The 21,534-nt window shown below is 42.0% G+C and overlaps 1 protein-coding gene across 2 annotated transcripts in view; it reads left to right on the forward strand.

Moving 5' to 3' along the window:
• LOC128690784 (uncharacterized) overlaps positions 1-21,534 on the forward strand; it is a gene marked incomplete at its 3' end in the record, with an annotated part of 94,305 nt that overhangs the window by 37,332 nt on the left and 35,439 nt on the right. For both annotated transcript variants that reach the window (XM_070088470.1, XM_070088469.1), the window contains 5 exon segments: positions 12,852-13,271; positions 14,886-15,269; positions 16,020-16,472; positions 16,638-16,832; positions 18,719-18,896. In XM_070088470.1, the coding sequence (XP_069944571.1) occupies positions 12,852-13,271; positions 14,886-15,269; positions 16,020-16,472; positions 16,638-16,832; positions 18,719-18,896 (1,630 nt within the window).

Below are 21,534 nucleotides of genomic sequence, written 5' to 3' on the forward strand. Positions count from 1 at the left end.
GGTGCTGGTGCTGGTGCTGGTACTGGCGCTGGTGCTGGTGCTGGTACTGGTGCTGGTGCTGGTGCTGGTGCTGGTACTGGTGCTGGTGCTGGCGCTGGTGCTGGTGCTGGTGCTGGTGCTGGTGCTGGTGCTGGTGCTGGTACTGGTGCTGGTGCTGGTGCTGGCGCTGGTGCTGGTACTGGTACTGGCGCTGGTGCTGGTGCTGGCGCTGGTGCTGGCGCTGGTGCTGGTGCTGGTGCTGGCGCTGGTGCTGGTGCTGGTGCTGGTGCTGGTGCTGGTGTACACAAACTGGGAAAGACCTCAACCCCGTCAAGACTATTGACCAAGTTAGTTTGATTCATCAGTGAAAAACTAATGCCTAAACAAGTTTGTTTACAATAGTAGGCCTAAGCACTATATACAGCCTACCTGGATGTTAGCAGATTGTTGTGGGTGGCATCCTGGGGGTGGCTTACCGTAGATATAACCGGGTTTGCAAAGGCGTTGAGGCAGGATAGCAGCTCTATCTGACTCTGTAAAAAACTTATATTTGTGGTAAAAAATATTCATTAATGTGTTATAGGCATCCTGACATGATCAATAATACAGTTGCGTTTATAACTTTATATAAATTTAATATCTTCGATGAAAGGAGAAAATGAGAAATTTACAAGTGTGAATTGACTTATTTCTGGTTCCCAGATCAGTGGCCATTTGACATAAAAACTATGATATCGTTGATATATAACGATATTTCGCCTCTGTATAAAGGTTTACATCGTGAAGATGAGCCGCCTGAAAAATGTGTAATAGAATACAGACTATTTTAGCAAAGCTGAAAAAAATATGTAGCCGAGGGAGAGAGCGTTCGACTCGACCGGAAAGACCCTATAGTTGCAGTTCCAGGTTGACGGCGCCGTACGGGCGGAAGAGTAAGACACATGTACAACAGTTAAGTATCTTTATGGGTGAAACGTTTCGCCTGTATAGTAGGCTTCTTCAGTCAAATACAAAGGGAGCAGTAGAAATGAAATAAAGATGATGTAAGCAGTCCATCAACCTCGGAGAGAAAAAGTATTTGAGGTGGTGAGTCCCTCAGCCTGGAGAAGAGTTCAGGTCAATGGAGTTCCCTTGAACCAGCTCACTGTATGGGCTGGTCTCATCCCATATGATGCCGCTGCTCACCCACCTGTAATATGCATCTAAAAGTTTGTCAGCTGTTGTGATTATCATCCTAGGGAAGGATTATAGTCACTACAACGAAAATAATCTGTACCCGGAGTTTAGGTGGAGTCGCTTCCGGAGGCCACTGTCCCCGTAGCTCGGTCCCAGAAGCCTGGTTGCTGGCCTGATCGATCAAGCTGTTAGTGCCCCCCTCCCGCCACCCTGGGTTAAATAACCCTAATAATGTCTTCTTTATCTTCTTCTGCCTCGACTTCTCCCTCAAGGAAGACTCCTTGATGCCGGTAAGGGGCTCTCAATCCAAGGAGTTGAATCTGAATGCCTCCCATTCTTCCAGTTATTGTTTGATTCGTACAGGTTTAGCGATTTCCCATTAATATAATTTTTCGTCTTCTTTCCTTCAAGTGAGATTCCTTGATGCTGGTCAAGGACTCTTGATCTAAGCAATAGGAACTATCCTCCCTTTCCTTGGATTGCCTGCCATTTTCCTGGCGCTATATGAGCCCTATGGGTTTAACGCTATCCACGGACGAATAAGTTATCTTGCAACATATACGAACACTCTGGCCACCAGTGTGTTGCTGTCGCTACTACACCGACGTCTACCAACACTGACAATGGAAAGTACAGTCAATGTGTATTCAATAAGAGGCGACTCAGACTGTACAGACCTCAACACTGAGAATGACTTGTTAGAAACTGCCCATCAGATCTGTCTCTACACGCGCAAGCTGCAGTTTTCAGACGTATTCTTCTCAAGGAATGCGCCTTGTTGCTGGTGGTGAGGGGCTCTTGATCCAAGGAACTAGATTTATCGTTCTCTTACTTCGTTCGAACCTGAATACCTCCCATTACCCAGGCGCTACATGATCCCTACGGATTTAGCATTTTCTTCTGATTAAAAAAAATAAAAGTGCTGCCGAATTGGGTATGAATACACTGACTAATACAAACTAAGACTTAATGTTAAATAACGTTTCACTCAGGACTGAGTTTTATCAACTCTAAACTTCAGGTCGACTCTGCATTACTTGTTACACCCACGGGTCTACATTAACCCCCCCCCCCCCGGTCACTGTGTTGGTGAATTAACAGAAATTTGATGTACTCGGCCATTTACAATTTCTGAGCCTAATGATATGCGTCAGTGAAGCAGCTGACTTGTTACGCTACACTCTTGTATACTCTACAACAAAATTACTAATTCTGGTCTGAACTCATTCTGGCGCTGTGCAGACACTGCCTTGCCAGACGACTCACTGCCCTTTTTTGTCCTTATTTGTGGTTAAACATACGTTCTTGTAGGTTATATAACCCAGCTGAACTCAGTCTATTCTAGCCTACCTTAAAGGAAAGAAAATAGTGTATGTAAGTTCAGCGAAAGCATCGAGGAGCTAACTTTAGAAAATCTAAGATAGACAAATGAGGAAAGGTTGTTAAGATACTATTAGAACTCTAAACCTCTAGGCTTCTAAAACCATATAGCTAATCTTAGAACTATAAGTAGATACTAGCTAGATAGTTTTTTAAGATTCCTGCTTGTGGACCACTCTCAGAGCTTTAAGTGTTCATCCGTCATGGTTTTAAACTAAAGCGTTGGACCATCACTGCTTTAGGTGATGATTTATGAAGCTCCACCCCTCAAGGAAGGTTCCTTGATGTTGGTGAGGGGCTCTTGATTTAGGGAATTGGATCTGTGCTCCAGTTCCCCAAATTAAGCCTGAATGCCTTCCACATCCCCCCCCCCCAGGCGCTGTATAATCCTCCGGGTTTAGCGCTTCCCCCTTGATTGTAATAATAATAATAATATGAAGCTCCAGTTGTGTGTGGTGGAGCCAAGCTCAGTCTCCTCTGAGGTAACCAATGGAGGAAAGGAGTAAATGAGATATATGAGCTACAGAGAGGAATATACAGAACCCTTTTATACTGATACTGTATAGTATCATCCTTCCCTAACTCACGTTTTTTTTTTTTTATAAGAGTATACCAACACCAGTGGTAATAAAGCTACGGTGATTCACTAATCACAGAAGTCAAAATGAACCATATATATCTAATGCCTCAAATAAATTACATACCTGGGTATTTTTCCGCGTTAGAAAATACCACTCTAAAATAGTATCTGCAAAACTATGCACCTTAATGGAAAAATAAAGATTTTCTTTATTTTAAGAAACGATATGGAATAGCAGTGTCATGTATCCTTGAGGGACGTCACAAACCAGAAACCAAACTGGACTTCCAAATAACTAGTTGAGTTGACAGTACACAACCCGATTATTATTTTTAAATATTCATTCGAAAGAAAATATATGACAAGTTGAACATTTGCCTTACAGTGGTTGCCCTGATAGGTTTAAAGCCTGTCGTGACTCACGAAAGCGTAACAGCACGACCGGTACAGTGGTTAACACACTGGTCTGTGAGTTTTATGATTCACCTGCCATAGGTTCAAACCAAATCCGTTCTGTGATTTAAACCCTATCTCCTGCACAAGTTATTAAGGCTGCATATCACCCTCTACACCACCAATCAACATTCTATGTTTTCCAAGGATATTAAAAACTATATACAATGTAATATTCTCGTCTCAGAATTATGTACTACCAATAAAATATACTATATATAAATGTATAAGTCAAAATATTAATTTGTTGGTTTTGTATAAATACTGTGCTGGGTGGTTAGTTTTAGGGAGGATAGTGTGAGGTGAAGTGGGGAGAAGTGGGGCTTGGAGAAGCTTCGGCGAGCGGTTTGTCCTCTCACACCTGCCTGCCCGCCTCTCTCTCCATGTCTGCAAGCTGCTACAACTGTCTGTTTGCTTGCATGCCGCTACAACTGTCTGCTTGCATGCTGCTACAACTGTCTGCTTGCATGCTGCTACAATTGTCTGCTTGCATGCTGCTACAACTGTCTGCTTGGATGCTGCTACAACTGTCTGCTTGGATGCTGCTACAACTGTCTGCTTGCATGCTGCTACAACTGTCTGCTTGCATGCTGGTACAACTGTCTGCTTGCAAGCTGCTACAACTGTCTGTCTGCTTGCATGCCGCTACAACAGTCTGCTTGCATGTTGCTACAACTGTCTGCTTGCATGCTGCTACAACTGTCTGCTTGCATGCTGCTACAATTGTCTGCTTGCATGCTGCTACAACTGTCTGCTTGGATGCTGCTACAACTGTCTGCTTGGATGCTGCTACAACTGTCTGCTTGGATGCTGCTACAATTGTCTGCTTGCATGCTGCTACAACTGTCTACTTGCATGCTGCTACAACTGTCTGCTTGCATGCTGCTACAACTGCTTGCTTTCATGCTGCTACAACTGTCTGCTTGGATGCTGCTACAACTGTCTGCTTGGATGCTGCTACAATTGTCTGCTTGCATGCTGCTACAACTGTCTACTTGCATGCTGCTACAACTGTCTGCTTGGATGCTGCTACAACTGTCTGCTTGGATGCTGCTACAACTGTCTGCTTGTATGCTGCTACAACTGTCTGCTTGCATGCTGCTACAACTGTCTGCTTGGATGCTGCTACAACTGTCTGCTTGCATGCTGCTACAACTGTCTGCTTGGATGCTGCTACAACTGTCTGTCTGCTTGCATGCTGCTACAACTGTCTGCTTGCATGCTGCTACAACCGTCTGCTTGCATGCTGCTACAACTGTCTGCTTGCATGCTGCTACAACTGTCTGCTTGCATGCTGCTACAAATTTCTGCTTCCATGCTGCTACAACTTTCTGCTTGCATAATGCTACAGCTATCTGCTTGCATGCTGCTACAACTGTCTGCTTCCATCCTGCTACAACTTTCTGCTTCCATGCTGCTACAACTTTCTGCTTGCATAATGCTACAGCTATCTGCTTGCAGGCTGCTACAACTGTCTGCCTGCATGCTGCTACAACTGTCTGCCGGCATGCTGCTACAACTGTCTGCTTGCATGCCTGCTTGTATGTCTGCCTGCATGCTGCTACAACTGTCTGCCTGCATGCTGCTACAACTGTCTGCCTGCATGCTGCTACAACTGTCTGCCTGCATGCTGCTACAACTCTCTGCCTGCATGCTGCTACAACTGTCTGCCTGCATGCTGCTACAACTGTCTGCCTGCATGCTGCTACAACTGTCTGCCTGCATGCTGCTACAACTGTCTGCTTGCATGCTGCTACAACTGTCTGCTTGTATGCTGCAACAACTGTCTGCCTGCATGCTGCTACAACTGTCTGCCTGCATGCTGCTACAACTGTCTGCCTGCATGCTGCTACAACTGTCTGCCTGCATGCTGCTACAACTGTCTGCCTGCATGCTGCTACAACTGTCTGCCTGCATGCTGCTACAACTGTCTGCCTGCATGCTGCTACAACTGTCTGCCTGCATGCTGCTACAACTGTCTGCCTGCATGCTGCTACAACTGTCTGCTTGGATGCTTTATTACCTAACTCGCTCAACATTAATGTTGCTATCTATCATGATGTTTTCCTAATTGTCTGACGTTCATCCTGTTGTCTGTCATTCTGTTTTGTCTTGTGTATCTGACTGTCATGTGTCTGTCTATCTGCATCTTGTTATGTCAATCTAACTATCATCATATTGTCTGCAGCTTCATTCCGTCTTATGTCTAGCTATCTTCCTTACAGATTCTGCTTGTCATCCTGACTGCCGTCCTTTGTATATGTCTTGTTATCCTTGACCTTCATCATCCTGTTTGTGCTCATCCTCCTGATTACCTTCCTGACCATCTATACTTTGTTCAATCTCGCCTTAATGTTCCTGTAACTACCATTTAATCTCTATTTTTTTAACTTTGTGTGCGTTACCTGTGGGTTACTTGTAGTAACTTCTGAAGGTCATCACCCCCACTGCCCGGTCCCAGACCAGGGCTTCCGGTTGCCGGCCTGATCAATAAGGCTGTTGTACCCGCCGCCCGTAGTCCGACGTATGCGTCACAGCCCGGCTAATCAGGAAATGCTATGAGGAATTTATCGAGCTCCATCTTGAAGACAGCCAGGGGTCTACTGACGATTTTCCTAATGCATGAAGGGTATTGAAGAGTCTCGAACCCTTTACACTTATTAAATTCTCTCTTAGTGTACTCATAGCTTCTCTTCTTTTCACCAGAGGTACCTTACACCGTATACCAAGCCTCTTGTGTTGATATGTAGTGATTTCCGGGTACAGATTTGAAATCAATCCCTCCAGAATCTTCCGGATGTAGATTATCATATATCAGGCGCTCGCAGTAATTTAGTTACTTGACTGAGTTTATACGAGCTGTGTAGGTTCTCTGCACATTTTCCAGTTCTGAATGGGGCCGTCAGTACACAATATTCCAACCTAGAGGGAACGAGTGACTTAAAATGTGTCACCATTGGCTTGACATCTCTTGTTTTGAAAGTTCTAGTTATCTAGCATATCATTTTTCTTGCAGTTGCGATAACATTGTTCTTGAATGTGACATCTAGCATTATCATCCCAAGTTTCTCATGTTAGACTTGTGCTCTATTAAGTGATTTGAATTTGTACTCTAATCTAGTTTTTATTTCCTCAATTCTTCGTAACGTAATAACTGAAATTTGCCCTCACTGAACATCATAGTGCTGTCAGCAGCCCGTTGGAAGACTTGGACACTCACTGTACCTTCTATGTATGCCACTCTCGTGATTATAGTATCGTCTGCAAAGGACGATACAGTATGTCCCTGTCTGTGTCAGGTATGAAAATGAAAAAGAGAGGTGAAGGAAGTACTGTGCCTTAGGGAAAAGATCTCTTCATTGTAGGAACCCATGATTTTGCTATTTACTATTACTCTTGGGGTTCTATATATAAAATTAAATGTTCATCTGCCCACCTTAGCATGTATTCCCTTTGCACGCATTTTGAGCGCAATTACCCCATGGTCGCACCTATCAAAGACTTTTGGAAAGTCTGTGTACACTACTGCATTTTGCTTGTCTTCCAGTGAATCCAAGATCATGTCGTAGTGGTCCAGCAATTGCGAGAAACATAGGGCACAACCCATTCTGACTTGGGTTGAATCTCTACATTTTGTCAAATGAATGAAAGACACGTTGCAGAACACGCCTACACCAGGACAATGTTTCGCTCTGTGTAGAAGTTTATAAAGCCATGACTTGATAAAGCTCTACACAACGAAACGTTGTTACAATGAAAGCTTCTCCTACTATTCAGTGCAGCACTCAACTTGGACGCTACATTTTCTCAACCTCAGCCAATGGTGTCTTACAAGAAAGTGATACTTATACAACCTAAAACCACACACAAAAAAATCACGACACTTAAAATTCCTCTTGACTGGAGATGATCAAGTTGACTTTATTGTATATTGTATTGTTTCTCAAGCATCCCCTTACTCTCCCTCTCCCCATCTTCCTCTTTATCCCAACTCTCCTCTGCCTCCCACTCCCCCGACTACTGTTTGATCTCTGTGGGTTTAGCTCTTCCCTTTAATAATAATAATAATAATCTCCCTCACATACTCCTCTTCCTCTCCCCCACATCCATCTCTTACTCCCCCCCCCCCGCTCTTCCCTCCTCCCTCCTCATTGTTTACAAATATTTCGCTATTCCTATTGGCCAACTATGTATTTACGTCATCAATAAGTGTGTGTGAATAAGCTTGAGTGTAAGATCAATAAAGTACAACTGTAGAGTTTGTGAGTGTTTCTGTGTTTCATATAAACGCTTCAAGTACAGGGTGCTTCTTGGGCACATTTCAATATTATTGTGGTCTGGTGGCTAAAAGCTCCCGCTTCACACACGGAGGGCCCAGGTTCGATTCCCGGCGGGTGGAAATTCCGACACGTTTCCTTACACCTATTGTCCTGTTCACCTAGCAGCAAATAGGTACCTGGGTGTTAGTCGACTGGTGTGGGTCGCATCCTGGGGGACAAGATTAAGGACCCCAATGGAAATAAGTTAGACAGTCCTCGATGACGCACTGACTTTCTTGGGTTATCCTGGGTGGCTAACCCTCCGGGGTTAAAAATTCGAACGAAATCTTATCTTATCTTATCTTCTCAAGTCCGTTCCTGATTAGCCGGGCTGTGGTGCATCCATTGGACTGCGTGCGGCTAGTATCAACAGCCTCATTGATCAGGCTATTATCCAGGAAAACCTGGTCTGGGACCGGGCCGCGGGGGCAGTTACACTCCTTCCCCCCGAAATCGTCTTCAGGTAACCTTCAGATAGTGTGTACTGGGCAAGATCGGTGCAGTGTATGTTGTACCACAACACTGCTGAATCGGTAGAGTGTAAGTTGGCCCGGTTGAGTGTATGTTGGATCGGTAGAGTGTATGTTGGATCGGTAGAGTGTATGTTGGATCGGTAGAGTGTATGTTGAATCGATAGTGTGTGTTGGATCGGTAGAGTATATGCTAAACCAGTGTAGTACATGGAGTGTGATGGATTGGTAGAATGAATGTAGGTTGGACCAGCAAGTGGGACCAGTAGTGCAGAGGACCTTCACTGCACGTATGAGTTCAGTAAAGCACCTCAATCACTTGGGAACGTCTGAAGACCCTAGACCTTTACTCCTTGGAGTGTGGACGAGAAAGGTACATCATAATATACACCTGGAAAATCCTAGAGGGACTGGTCCCAAATCTGCACACACAAATCATTCACCATAAAAGCAAAAGATTAGGTAGGCGGTGCAACATTCCTCCCTCCCCATGAAAAGCAGGGGTGCCGTGAGCACAATAAGAGAAAGCACAAGTGTCAAAAGCCCAAGGATGTTCAACAACTTCCCCATCATACATAAGGGTGATTACAAATAGATCCCTTTCTGTTTTCAAGAGGGAACTGGACAGATATCTAAAGTCACTGCCTTACCAGCTTGGCTGTGGTTCGTATGTTGGATTGCGTGTGGCCAGCAGTAACAGTGAATTTGCTTTAGCAAATGAAGTGTGTGTGTGTATGTGTGTTGATGGCAGGATATTCGTCAAGCAAGGCTTGTAGAGTGAGCAGCTCAGCGGCCGCGACGCCGACAAGCTAGCTAGGTAAACAGACGGTGGTACACTTACAAATATGAGCGAGATGTTTACTTATGATCCCTCCACTTGATGTGATGGGCAAGATAACAGCCCCCAGCCACTACCCACCTCATTTTTATGACCCCCAGACGGCACCCACCCCGGACACTCCCCGACACCACCCACGCCTACGCCACCGCCCATCCCTACACACGACCCCAAATGCCATCCACCTAGTACACCGTGACTTCACTCTGTTCACAAACCCTGAAATCACATCTCATTCTTACCACTTTACAAATGATTACATTACTCTATGAAACCTGGGTGCACACCTGCCTCTCACTGCTTCACAAATATATACGTATCTTAGTATACATTTTCTTTTTTACAACACCTGAGTTTATATATCATTCTCATCACCTCACACAGGATTATATATTTCCTTACACTCTCCGAGCCCACATTTCATTCTAATTACTTCACAAATAATTACAGATATTACACTACAAAATCTAATTATATTATCTACATATGCCCGGAGAATAGCAGCGTGGATACACTATACATGCACTGCTTTTACTTAATATGTATGTATAATGTTCGCCTAGACCGGAGTCCTGGAACGGGTTTTTTTTTTACTTAATACATATTTGAAGGACTGGTGATGTACAGGTGGCGTGCGGTGTTGATGACCCTCATACAGTCGACGGGCTTTAAACCAAAACAAATTATCGAAGAAAACCACTTTCAAGACTGAAGATGTATTAATGTCCTGTAGCTTGATTAAATTAGTGTTTTTCTTGGTTCAAGACGAAGAAATCGAATAGATAAAGGAATATAAGAGATTTACTAACTGTTTGAATGCGATCGACCCATTACTATCGCGTGTAGTAATCCTGTGTTTATTAAAACGTGATGAAAACCCAGTTCCAGCAGTCCACTGGATTCCTGTGTCAGGAGAGACCTCATCTTTGCTGATGAACAAAACGCCATCACTCAGTAGCAGTTTAAAGGTCATCCATATAGCAGTTTAAAGGTCTTCCATAATTACTGGGTTTGTGGGTTGTAATAAAAGTACACCTAAGATAGGGAGTTCAGTGATCTGCATAAAACATCACCAAACAAATACACCCTTTCATTCGAGTCTACAGAAAACCACTAAAGATGATCTTATTCATCTTTCTTCTGTGACCTTCTATGCAGATCACCAAAGAAGACGCCCTTTTATTCAGTGTACAAAAAAACTAACAAATAAAAATGAACTTACTCATTTCTATTCACCACGGCACTCGCGCCATGATTTAGATTAGATTTTGCCACCGAAGTGGCTAGTTTATTGTGCACCCCATATCCATCCTGTGGACGGTAGCGCGAGAGCATATGGATACACAAAAGGCCTAGGAACTAGGCCCCAAAGGGTTAACAGGAATACATATGGATTTATATCTACATATCTATAGTTCACTTATCTGTTACAAGCAAATTTAGGAAATTTGCTTAGTATATCTGGTATCTTATTTTCATTAATAAGATATCTTGACATGTCACATAGGTTATTATACTGTCTGTCTCTGTATTCCTCAATAAGTGGACAATTAAGCACATAGTGTTCAAGAGAGTGACCATATGCCTGATCACATAATTTACATTTAGTTTGATCATCATCTGTGTGTCTCCCAAACTGCCAGAAGTACTTGTAACCAAGCCTAAGCCTGGCCACTACAACATCAGTCAGTCTGTTCACATTGCAAGTTGCTCCATAAACATACTTATCTACGTTCATGTTATCATAGTGGGTTATAGATCTACTCAGGCTTCTAACTGCATTCCTATAACAATCATTTTCATTATTTACTTCTCTCCTAATATTATTCCTAATGCTAGACACAGTTATACCAAAGTTATATTCTACATTCTCCTTCTCGATACTCTTCTTGGCTAACATATCAACTTTATCATGAAGGAGTAATCCAATGTGTGATGGGATCCATAGCAATTGTACATTAATTCTTTTGTCCCTAATTTTTGAGTATCTATACCTGGCTTCCCCAATGAGCATGTTGTTGGAGTCATTATATGAGCCAAGAGCCTTCAATGATGACATAGAATCAGTAATGATGATAGAGTCAAGCTCAGTGTCATAGGTTAGCTTTAGCGCCATTAGGATTGCAAACAATTCAGTTTGCAGTGTAGACGCCCAGTTGTTAATTCTTATGCCTAACTCAACAAATTTATTATCGTTCTTAACTAGGGAGGTGGCAACAAGAGCAGATGCAGCCCTGCCAGAAGACTCCTGTTTAGATCCATCAGTGTATATAACTTGTGATAACTTGTTACTACCAGCTAGGTGAGAAATTTCTTCTTGAGCAGTTGCGCGCCATGAGAGGCGTGATCACTGGGGTTTTCTTCAGAGCTATCCGTATCTCCAGTTACGAATTCTCAGAATAATTCCAATACTCATGCATTCACACTCTTAAACTTCCCTCTCTACTTTATGCAAGAGTGCAGACCCAGAGCCACCACCAAGAAACACAAATTCCTAACTCTACTTGGAGGAGAAGTAGCCAACATCAGACTAGACCCTTTTAAGAAGCAACATCCGCGTGCTACCATGGCGACGTCTTCCATCAGAGACCTCACCTTTGACAAACCACAGTGAGGCAGACGTGTACACGATGCCATGCTGAGGGGTGCCAACATATTTATACTGGAGAAACAAGGAGCAATGTTTCTACATGGATTCGAGAACACAAAAATGCATGCAACAGAGACAACAAAAATGCGTGAATCTTGCACAGTCTAAAGAGGGACATCGAATGAGCTGAAACAAAACAGAGCTGACTGACAAAGAATCTAACACCGCAAGGCGCCACTGTATTGAAGTTTTTTAAACTGCTGCTACTAACACAGAACAAAGAACTGGCAAGTACACCGTCTCGACTACCCTTGTACATATACTACTACACACTTGATTCCCTGGTGTCACGTAACACGGCTATTAGATGGGACGTAAAACACATGCGCGACAGTTAGGTATCTTTATACTGAAACGTTTCGCCTATACAGCAGGCTTCATCAGTCGAATATGGAGACAGCGCCTCACTTCTGCATTATAAAAAAGCTCCTTTCTCGTGCTTCAGCTTCACACTGTTCAAAACTATGAGGGTGAACACATCTCCAGGTTGAGGGACTGACCACCTCAAAGTACTTCAAGGTTGATGAACTGACAGCCTCGAACTACTTAAAGGTTGATAGACTAACCACATCAAATTCATCTCTCCACTGCTGCTGTCTCCATATTTGCAACCTCTGTATTCGACTGACGAAGCCTGCTGTGTAAGGGAAACGTTTCGGAATAAAGATACCTGACTGTCGTACTTATCTACTTGTAGGTATTGTTAATTATTGCCATATTCGCGGCTATTTGATGACCTGACGCTTTCACCACTGACTTTTCTTCGCTATACTGTGTTCTCTCACTGCTGTATCATGACCGAAACGTGTCCAGTAAAGATGTATGTATGCATTTGTGTCCTTTCATTCGGTTCTTTCTTTCTACACATTGAAACGTTGTTCTATTAAAAACTTGTTCCGTAACTCGTGTCTTTGTTTTCATACTTGCTGGCAATTTCATCTAGAGTAATACCGAAAGATGATGATTAAAACAGAATGGTATAGACCAGGTTCTCTCTCGTGTTCAGATGCGCCTCGGAGTGATGTGGTGGTGGTGTGTGGTAGCTGCGGCTGGGGTAATGGGTCGGGCACGGGATCCCAATACCCGTCACACGCGACAAACACATATGCCCTCGCCAGAAGCGCCACCGCAGGACATGCCACCAGAAGCGCCACCGCAGGACATGCCACCAAAAGCTCCACCACAGGATATGCTACCAGAAGCGCCATTGCAGGTCATGCCACCAGAAGCGCCACCGCAGGACATCCCACCCGAAACAACACCTCAAGACATGCCGCTAGGAACGCCACCGCAAAACATACCACCAAAAATGTCAATGCAGGACATGCCACCGGAAACAGTACCTCAAGACATGCCGCCAGGAACATTTGCGCAGGACACGCCAGCACAACAGAAGGGAACAAGTGAAGAGACAATACATGCTGAGGTTAGTATAGTATTTACTATCATTATAATTCATTATCGTTATTATTATTAATTGTAATATTTTCCAATGATCTCTGTGTGCACATCTAAGTAATTCACACATTAAAGTTATGCATGTCATTATACCTACACATAATCTATGTACCTGGAGTCTACCTATCCACTATATTTTGTCACCACAATGTTTTGAGTTTTCATTCTCTTTATCCCTGACAATTGTTTTGGTTTATAATTCGCTACAGCAACAATAATCACTTTTGTCTGTACCATTTCTTTCAGTAATTTACGGTCATTTATCACAAAAAAAAGAAGTCACTGGCTGGAAACGTGTCGCCAGCCAGTGACTTCTTTAGTCCAATACAGAGAACGGTGGAAGATGATGAGTAGTTTGAGGTAATCAGTCCCTCAGCCTGGAGTCGATGTGTTTAGTCCATCAATCTTGATAAAAGTACAGTATATGCGCGAAGTGGCTTATATACTGTAGACAGGTGAAGTAAAGCAGTGGTAGGCAGCGTCACCAGTGGAAAAATCCACTAGTGGAAGTAGGTCATGCCTACAGGTTAAGGCAAGCTTTGAAAAAATCCCTATATCAAGATTCCAAGGTGTTGCTGTCTGAAAGTAAGTATAACTATCAGACACAAGTGTCTCTTTTATCAACTTGCCGGTTTTCTAAAACCGTTTATACAAATTTAGTTTTGCCCTCTGTGTAGCTATTCCTAAGCTGTCTTTTTTTTACTTTAATTATTAATTAAACAGCTTTATTTCACCCGATTTGGCTATGTTATTCATATCTTAGGTTAGGTTTGGTAAAGTTCGTCAGAAAACAAGACAAATGTTTCCTGATGCAGGTCTTAGGCAGATAACCCGCCATTGGAGCTTTTGGTCCTCTGACCGAGGCCTTCCGTTGGCTTACTGGGCCACCCCTTTAAGAATTATGGTCAGTTATAACCATTTAATTGTACTATTTTTCATATCTTCCATGTTATTAGCCTGGTTCATAAAGCCTAATGCCTCTAAGATAGTGTAAACAAATTAATGCAAGAGGTTTATGAATACGGAAATAACTCGACCAAGAATTCTGCTCGTCCATCATAATTCATCAAAATTACGCTCAGATTAGTTTTTAGGAATAATTAAAGTAAATGTCTTTTGTACTTATTGAAAAACTTTAAATGTATTGTAAAGTAGGCTTCATTTGTCTGGCTGAGTTTTGCATGCAAGTTAAATGTGCGATATTAGCCCCTTTAGGCCTAAAGCCGCATGAAGACTAAGATTTTTGTAAAACAAATCATCAGTAGTGACGTAGTTCTTAACACTTGCTCAGGAGGTGAAGACTCAAGACTTCTTTTTTAACTGTAGCTATTACATTATGACTTCCTTTTCCCACCACGGAATGACTCATACGGGTTTAATGCTCATTATGAACATACGAATAATCCTAAAGGTATTGGTGTTTTGTTCCTCAGAGAAAATATTCCCTAACTTACGTCTTATAAGATTACTTCCTCAGTGTCAACAAACCGCTGGTGTACCTGTGCTAGGGTTACACCCACCTAGAAAGTCAACGAATCATATTGTTTCATATTTTTACCCACTTCTTCGTGTAATCCAACAGGAATTGCTAGAAAAGTATGGATACCTGGACTGTGTACCACCGGGAAGCGAAGGCAATACCCGCCTGCACCGCCTCCTGCTGTATCGTCGCCATCACTCCAACAACCTTCTCCACCATCCGCTAGATTTCAGATTGGAGACAAATGACCTGCCCCCGCACAGGGAAGAGAGAGTGCCAGGGCAGAGGTCAACACCTCAGGAGGACCTAAATATGCCCTCGGTGCGTCAGAATCTCCTTTCTCCCATCTGGAGCGTCCGAGGAAGCAAATATCAGCAGAAAGATGAAGGTCCTAGTGTAGCAGTGTGGGATCCAGATACCGCCAGGCTACACCACCTCCCAGTCTGCACACTCACACAAATTCAACAAGCAGTCGCCAAATTCCAGGTAAATATACATAAAATATTGAGTAGAAATAAACGTGCGTATATTGGCAAATACAAAAAAGTCATTAGAAAACATGAGCAGTGCTTACAAATGTAAACAATGTAAATAGTGTGGAGGGAAACGACAAATTCGGTAGTTAAACGTTGCAACAAATTTATTAATGTTTGTTTACTGCTGACTTTACAGATATGAATGACACCCCATACATTGTAGCTAAATACGAGTGTACATCCCATTTATGTAGTTACAGGTACTAGTGTGCAACCTACACTAGTTACTGGTACGGGTGTACATCCTAATGAATGAAATTGTGCTCGAAGTCAGCTGATTAACATTACTTATATTATTCCTCGCTGCAGTAGATTTACGGGTTGTCTTAGTATACATGTTTAAAATGTTATAACAAAAAAATATATCAAGTGATAAAACACTTGTACAGAACAGACAACTATGTAGTGTTCTTAAAAGTCTTTTTAATAAAATGTAATTTCAGCGTGTTTTGATGGGTGTTTTAACTTGCTGGTTTACGTACCAGCACCTGACCAAACATATAGGACTGTTTTATTATGGAAACATTTCGGTCCTGAGACATTGTTCACTACATAGGTATAAAGTAAACATGATCCCAGGACCGTAACGTTTCCATAATAAAATGTTCTAAATGTTTGCTCACGTGTCTAACCACAACTCGTTTGTATTATATACCAGGTTTTTACCATAAATTAACATCATCATATTGTTAATGTACAGACACTGTACCACGTAGGAGCTCACGGGGACCTGGACTTTGCTACTGTGGGTCTCCTCTCCAGCCCCCGTTGTGGAAACCCCGACACACTCATGGAAGAGGAACCAGAGCCACTCACACAGGAGCAGAATTCACTCACAGGTGATCTCAACACTGACAACACTCCAGTGCAGGTGGCTAAGTATTTAAGCCGTCCAAGACGAAGTGTGACTAGGAGACTAACTCAAAACTCCGACCCAGACATTATTTCCTCGAGGAATCCAGTTGACAGTACCGTTTCTACTCATAAAGCTTCATCTAAAGATGAGAATACGGCAAACGACTCAGATGAAGATTTGGAGGAGGCGCTGCCGGACCAGAAGCGACTGAGGGAGGTGGCCCAAGAGCTGAGAGAAGCAACCAGGTCGCAGCATCCTCCAGTTGAAGACCATGTCGAGTGGGAACCACACCCAGAAGTAAGTACATCATAATAATAACCTAACCAGTGACATTTGATATTTGTAATAACAGTATCATAATATTGGCAATGATATTATTGCTATTAACAGTAGAAGAAGCAGGAATATTATTATTCTTAAAGAGTGCTGCTTCTGATGATTAGATTTGTTTGTGTTATTCAGGAAGCCTTGAGGAGACGCCGACGGTGGGTAGAGGAGTTGATGGAGAATATTAACTCTGGGGAGGAAGACGCACGACTTGCTTCACTTAATCCCCACCTGGCAGTACCTCCCACGCCCGCCCACCCACGCCACCATCACTCCCACCCTAGGGACAAGAGATCCATCTACTCCCACCTTGGACACCCCTTTAATGAGGTGAGCGTTGTTCGCCCAGTGAGGACTACTCTTGGTCTTATTTTACTTCTTATATTAATTTCTTTATCATCTTCACCGACTTATTCTCAATCTTTTCTGTCCCCTGTCTACTACGAGATAATTTTCTTGTATGAAATAATAACCCTGAAGATATGTTCGTCATTTTACCAGCACATGCCACGTGAAGGAGTTTTAATGTGTAGAGGACTCGCAAGGTTGTAACAGGATTGTGTAGTGTAATAACTTGGGAGTGAAAAGTGTACAATGATTCAGATTAGTTTTGTATCAGACGACTGAAATTACTGTGATGGCAACATGTATAGCTTCGTTTGAAATGATTGTACTAAACTTTGTGACTGCAGCAATAAGCCAACAAGTGGGTTTAAAGAGACGTAATATAAAGTAAATCTCTATCTTGACGTTTCGCTCAGGCTGAGCTTTATCAAAACCTGTTTAAGCTCAAACCATACCACGGGTGGGGATAGAACCCGCTATCAGAGTCTCAAAACTCCAGACCATCGCGTTAGCCACTGGACCAGCTAGCTACAATAAAATTCGTCCAACTAGGTATATTTACAATCGTGTCATTACGATTTCGTGAGTCATGTTAATGGCTTTGAGGGGACTTGAGCTAGAGTTCGTCACGGCCACGCTAGCTGGAGATTCGTCTGTAAAAACTTGCATTTGTGGTCACAGTGGTGCCTATGCTAACCTTCTTTTGGTGTATAAATATACCTAGTTGGACGAATCTTATTGTGACTAGCTGGTCCAGTGGCTAACGCAACGGCCTGGAGTTTTGAGACTCTCTGATCGCGGGTTCTATCCCGCCCGTGGTATGGTTTGTTAGCAATCGTGTCATTACGATTCCGTGAGTCTTGTTTAAGCTCAATCTTGAACGAAACGTACAAAATAAAAACTCTGAATTATATATCTATATACCGTGAATTAAGCCCAGTCACCCACAGCTAAGTCTGTGGCAGACATTACCCACATTTCACTGAGTCAGCATTAGCGCACCTATTAGCCTAATTATAGAGAAGCAGAGAATGACAGATATACTGACTTACAGGCATACAGAAAACAACCAGATATGGAATGGGGCATAACAAGACAGAGCAGAGAAGCAAACAAATACACATAGACAAATGTAACACACGAGTATAGTGAAAACAGTCCGAACAAAAGGCCAAATGTAACACACGAGTATAGTGAAAACAGTCCGAACAAAAGGCCAATTTTGCTCTGAATAACAATGGTATTTAGTTAAAAACTAATTTTATCATTGAGGCCATTAGAATGCACTAAAAAAATTACATCATTTGCCTGCATATTTATTTAGCACCTGTTCAATTAAACAGTTATCTACCAAATTAGCTTCCCCACTACATACCTGGCCAATTAACTAATTTAAAAGCTAGTTGAAATAATTATATGTCTTAATTTGACATCGGGTGTCCACCAGTCCAATTAACAACACTACCCACTTGCTTAACTAACTGTTCAATTACCCACCCCGTCACTCGTGTGTTCAGTCACCCATAACACCTGCCCAGTTATCCATCGCCATAAGCCCAATCACGTACCACTTGTCCCAATTACGCCAGTAGTACCACCACTCCCCTCGGAAGGTTCCTTGATGTTGGTGAGGGGCTCTTGATTTAGGGAATTGGATCTGTGTTCCGGTTCCCCGAATTAAGCCTGAATGCTTTCCACCTCCCCCCAGGCGCTGTATAATCCTACAGGTTTAGCGCTCCCCCTTGATTATAATAATAATAAAAGTACCACCACTCGCCCACCCACGTACCACTTCCCACAACTAAGCTACCACTCGACTAACTACCTATGACTTCCCACAACTAAGTCACCTCCTTCTGCGGCACCTTCAGGGTCTGATCACCTGGAGGTTGGTAACATCAGGGTACAGCTCACAGCTGGAGGTCGGAGCACAGAGGGCCTCGTTGGCGCTCGCCTTCAGGATGTGGTCAGAGGTAATCCCTCCAGTGTTCCTCGAGGACAAGACCTCGCCCTCAGAGAACGTCAACATCAACATCGGCTTCGGCAAGAGTCAGTGGCTCGAGTTTTGTATGCTACATTGTGTAATTTCCTGTCTGTAATTAATTACCTGTTTGAAGATGAAGGAACAGAGTTATGCATACATCTCATTTTCTGTGATTAATATTTCATTTTTTTTTATATATTTTCCAGTGGTTGTAGCACCTACCGTCTTTTTTTTTTTTTCAATTCCACCAATCTGTAAGGATTTTTTTTACTATCCCTTTGGCACATTTATTTTTTTTAATTTACCTCTGTTACCTGTTGTTCTCCTTCCTGCGGATACTGTTTCTTATGTGTCTGGAATAGTCTGAGCTGGCACTTCACCTTAACAGCCATGTCGTTTTCAATACTGCCTATCCACTTCCCTTTAATTATAGTGTTTTCGTTCCTTATCTTTCTGCTCAGTTCACGGTTGTCCACTGTCACTTTCATTATACAGGTCTTCCATACCTTCATATACATAGATTCTTTTTCTTGCATTATCCGTTAAACAAAGGATTATTATTCTATTTATGATCCTTCACTTCTTGGATTGGAAAGAATCACCATCATCACCCTCCATCCCCCACAGATGACCTCTCAATGAGCTCTGTTGTCCTAGTATATCTTGGCTAGGAACTCCATCATTCTCTCATGATCATCTTTCCTGTGTGCCATCTGGTTGTTATTCATCGCATTTCCTTCACACTTCATCAATATTTCCACAGAAGTCAAGCTTCATCATGAATTGTTTGTGGCTCTTGGTGGATGTTCATACAACTAGTTTCTGGACGTTTGATATACCCTGGGCGAATATTAAAACCAGTCTGGCATGTATATCTTTCTCTCATTTTCGTTGACTCTTCAGCAGGTCGACTGAGAAACTCATACATTATGACATTAGTTAACTTTGTTCTCCAGTATCTCTTCTCCACCGTGTTTTTTTTTTTTTTTTTTGGCTTCTCAGTCTATTTCTTTATAACTGAAATATTTAATTTTCATAATTTTAGCTCCTTTTCAACTGACAGATATATTTTCTCTTTTATAATAATAGCAGGTGTGTGTTGCTGACAACGTTGTTTGATGTCAGTTACTAGTATGTTGTACACGACTATCACAATTATCTGTCTTCCACCCTTTTAATCTTATAATCCTAATACAAAACCAGTAAACCCATGGTAATTTTTCATATATACATTGTAAAACCCTGTTGTTTCTTGATAAAAATTACTTAATAATTGTGATAAGATATCATATATGCACCTGGTTCAGAGCATATATGAGTGCTAGACTCCCTCCACCTCTCATTGATCTGTCTCTCCTTGTTACTCGTGCTTCTTGGGCATCAAAGTAGGTGTTATATAACGATATCGACAATATGGATGAAAGGAAAGAAGTACATTTACTTAGGACATCTTTGTTACATATGTTTCGGCTCTGGTCACTCATTTGGAGTAACCAAAGTCTCAGCACCCAAACGTAATGTAATAGCTAACCGTATTCACCTGTCATTTAATTAAATTTTGAGTATATGTCAACTGTTAATATTAATGTTGTTTTAGTTTCTACGATTGCTATTATATTCAGGTTATTATTTACATAGCTTTAGTTCATTTGATTTGTTATTGATATAATCCTCATTCGTATATAGGACTCAGCAAGTTGCAGGATGGGTTGAGGTTATAGAGAGTGAACTAGGCTGCTGATCAGTATTAGGGTAGTTAGGATAGGTGTTTATATTATTAGGATGGTAGTTGGGAAGAAACTTGGTCAGTGACTGGACGGGAACGTGTGGTAAGATATGTATGTAAAGAGGCGACGACAGGGCTCATTTTAACATGTAAATTTGCTTCCATTACTCTTTCTCAATATAATTTTAAATATTCGTACGTTGCGTCCGTGTTATCTCCAGAGTCGTATATAAACTAAATATCCATCAGTTTCCAACATTCACCGGTGAATAACGAGCCTACAGACGTGATAGTCAAAGTATTTCCCAGAACAAACGTCCTTCAAAACATACTTAGATGTCCTTGGTGGATGTTCCTGAGGTGGTGAACACCAGAAGCCTGAGGCAGCTGCTGACGCTGGTGTTGCTGAAGGTGTCAGGTGAAGGAGTCAGCACACTCAAGGTGGCGCTAATTACTCTCTCATCTCTGAAGCTACTGAACTAACATGCATTTTTTTTTTTGCTTTAATTCAGCAGCTTTTGCCATTATGTATGTTTTTTTTTTTAATCTAGATATATCTTTGATTACTACCAAAAATTAAAATTCATGGTTATATTTCATACAATATGTAAAATTGGTCAGTTAGCAAGAGCTCATTTAAAATTAAGTCCTTTCTAAAATTTTCTCTCATATGTTTAAATATATATTTTTTTCATTTATGGTAATGTTAAAATTAATAATTTTGTACCAAAAGCACCTTTGAAAACTTACCTAACCTTATTATATCAAGCGTAATTTAATTTAGCCTAATCCAACTTAATATTTTAGATAAGTTTACAATAATTTAATAATAAACAAACACAATGAATTTTTTTTTGTTAGGTTCAGAATGATTTTTGCGAAATTATTCTGTACATAAATTTTCGCTTGCTTTATTCGGCAAGAAGAGCATTGCTATTTAATCCATAATCGCAAGTTTTACCTATTCTGCACGACAT

The sequence above is a fragment of the Cherax quadricarinatus genome, chromosome 24, assembly GCF_038502225.1.
Source record: "Cherax quadricarinatus isolate ZL_2023a chromosome 24, ASM3850222v1, whole genome shotgun sequence".
NCBI classification, from domain to species: Eukaryota; Metazoa; Arthropoda; class Malacostraca; order Decapoda; family Parastacidae; genus Cherax; species Cherax quadricarinatus.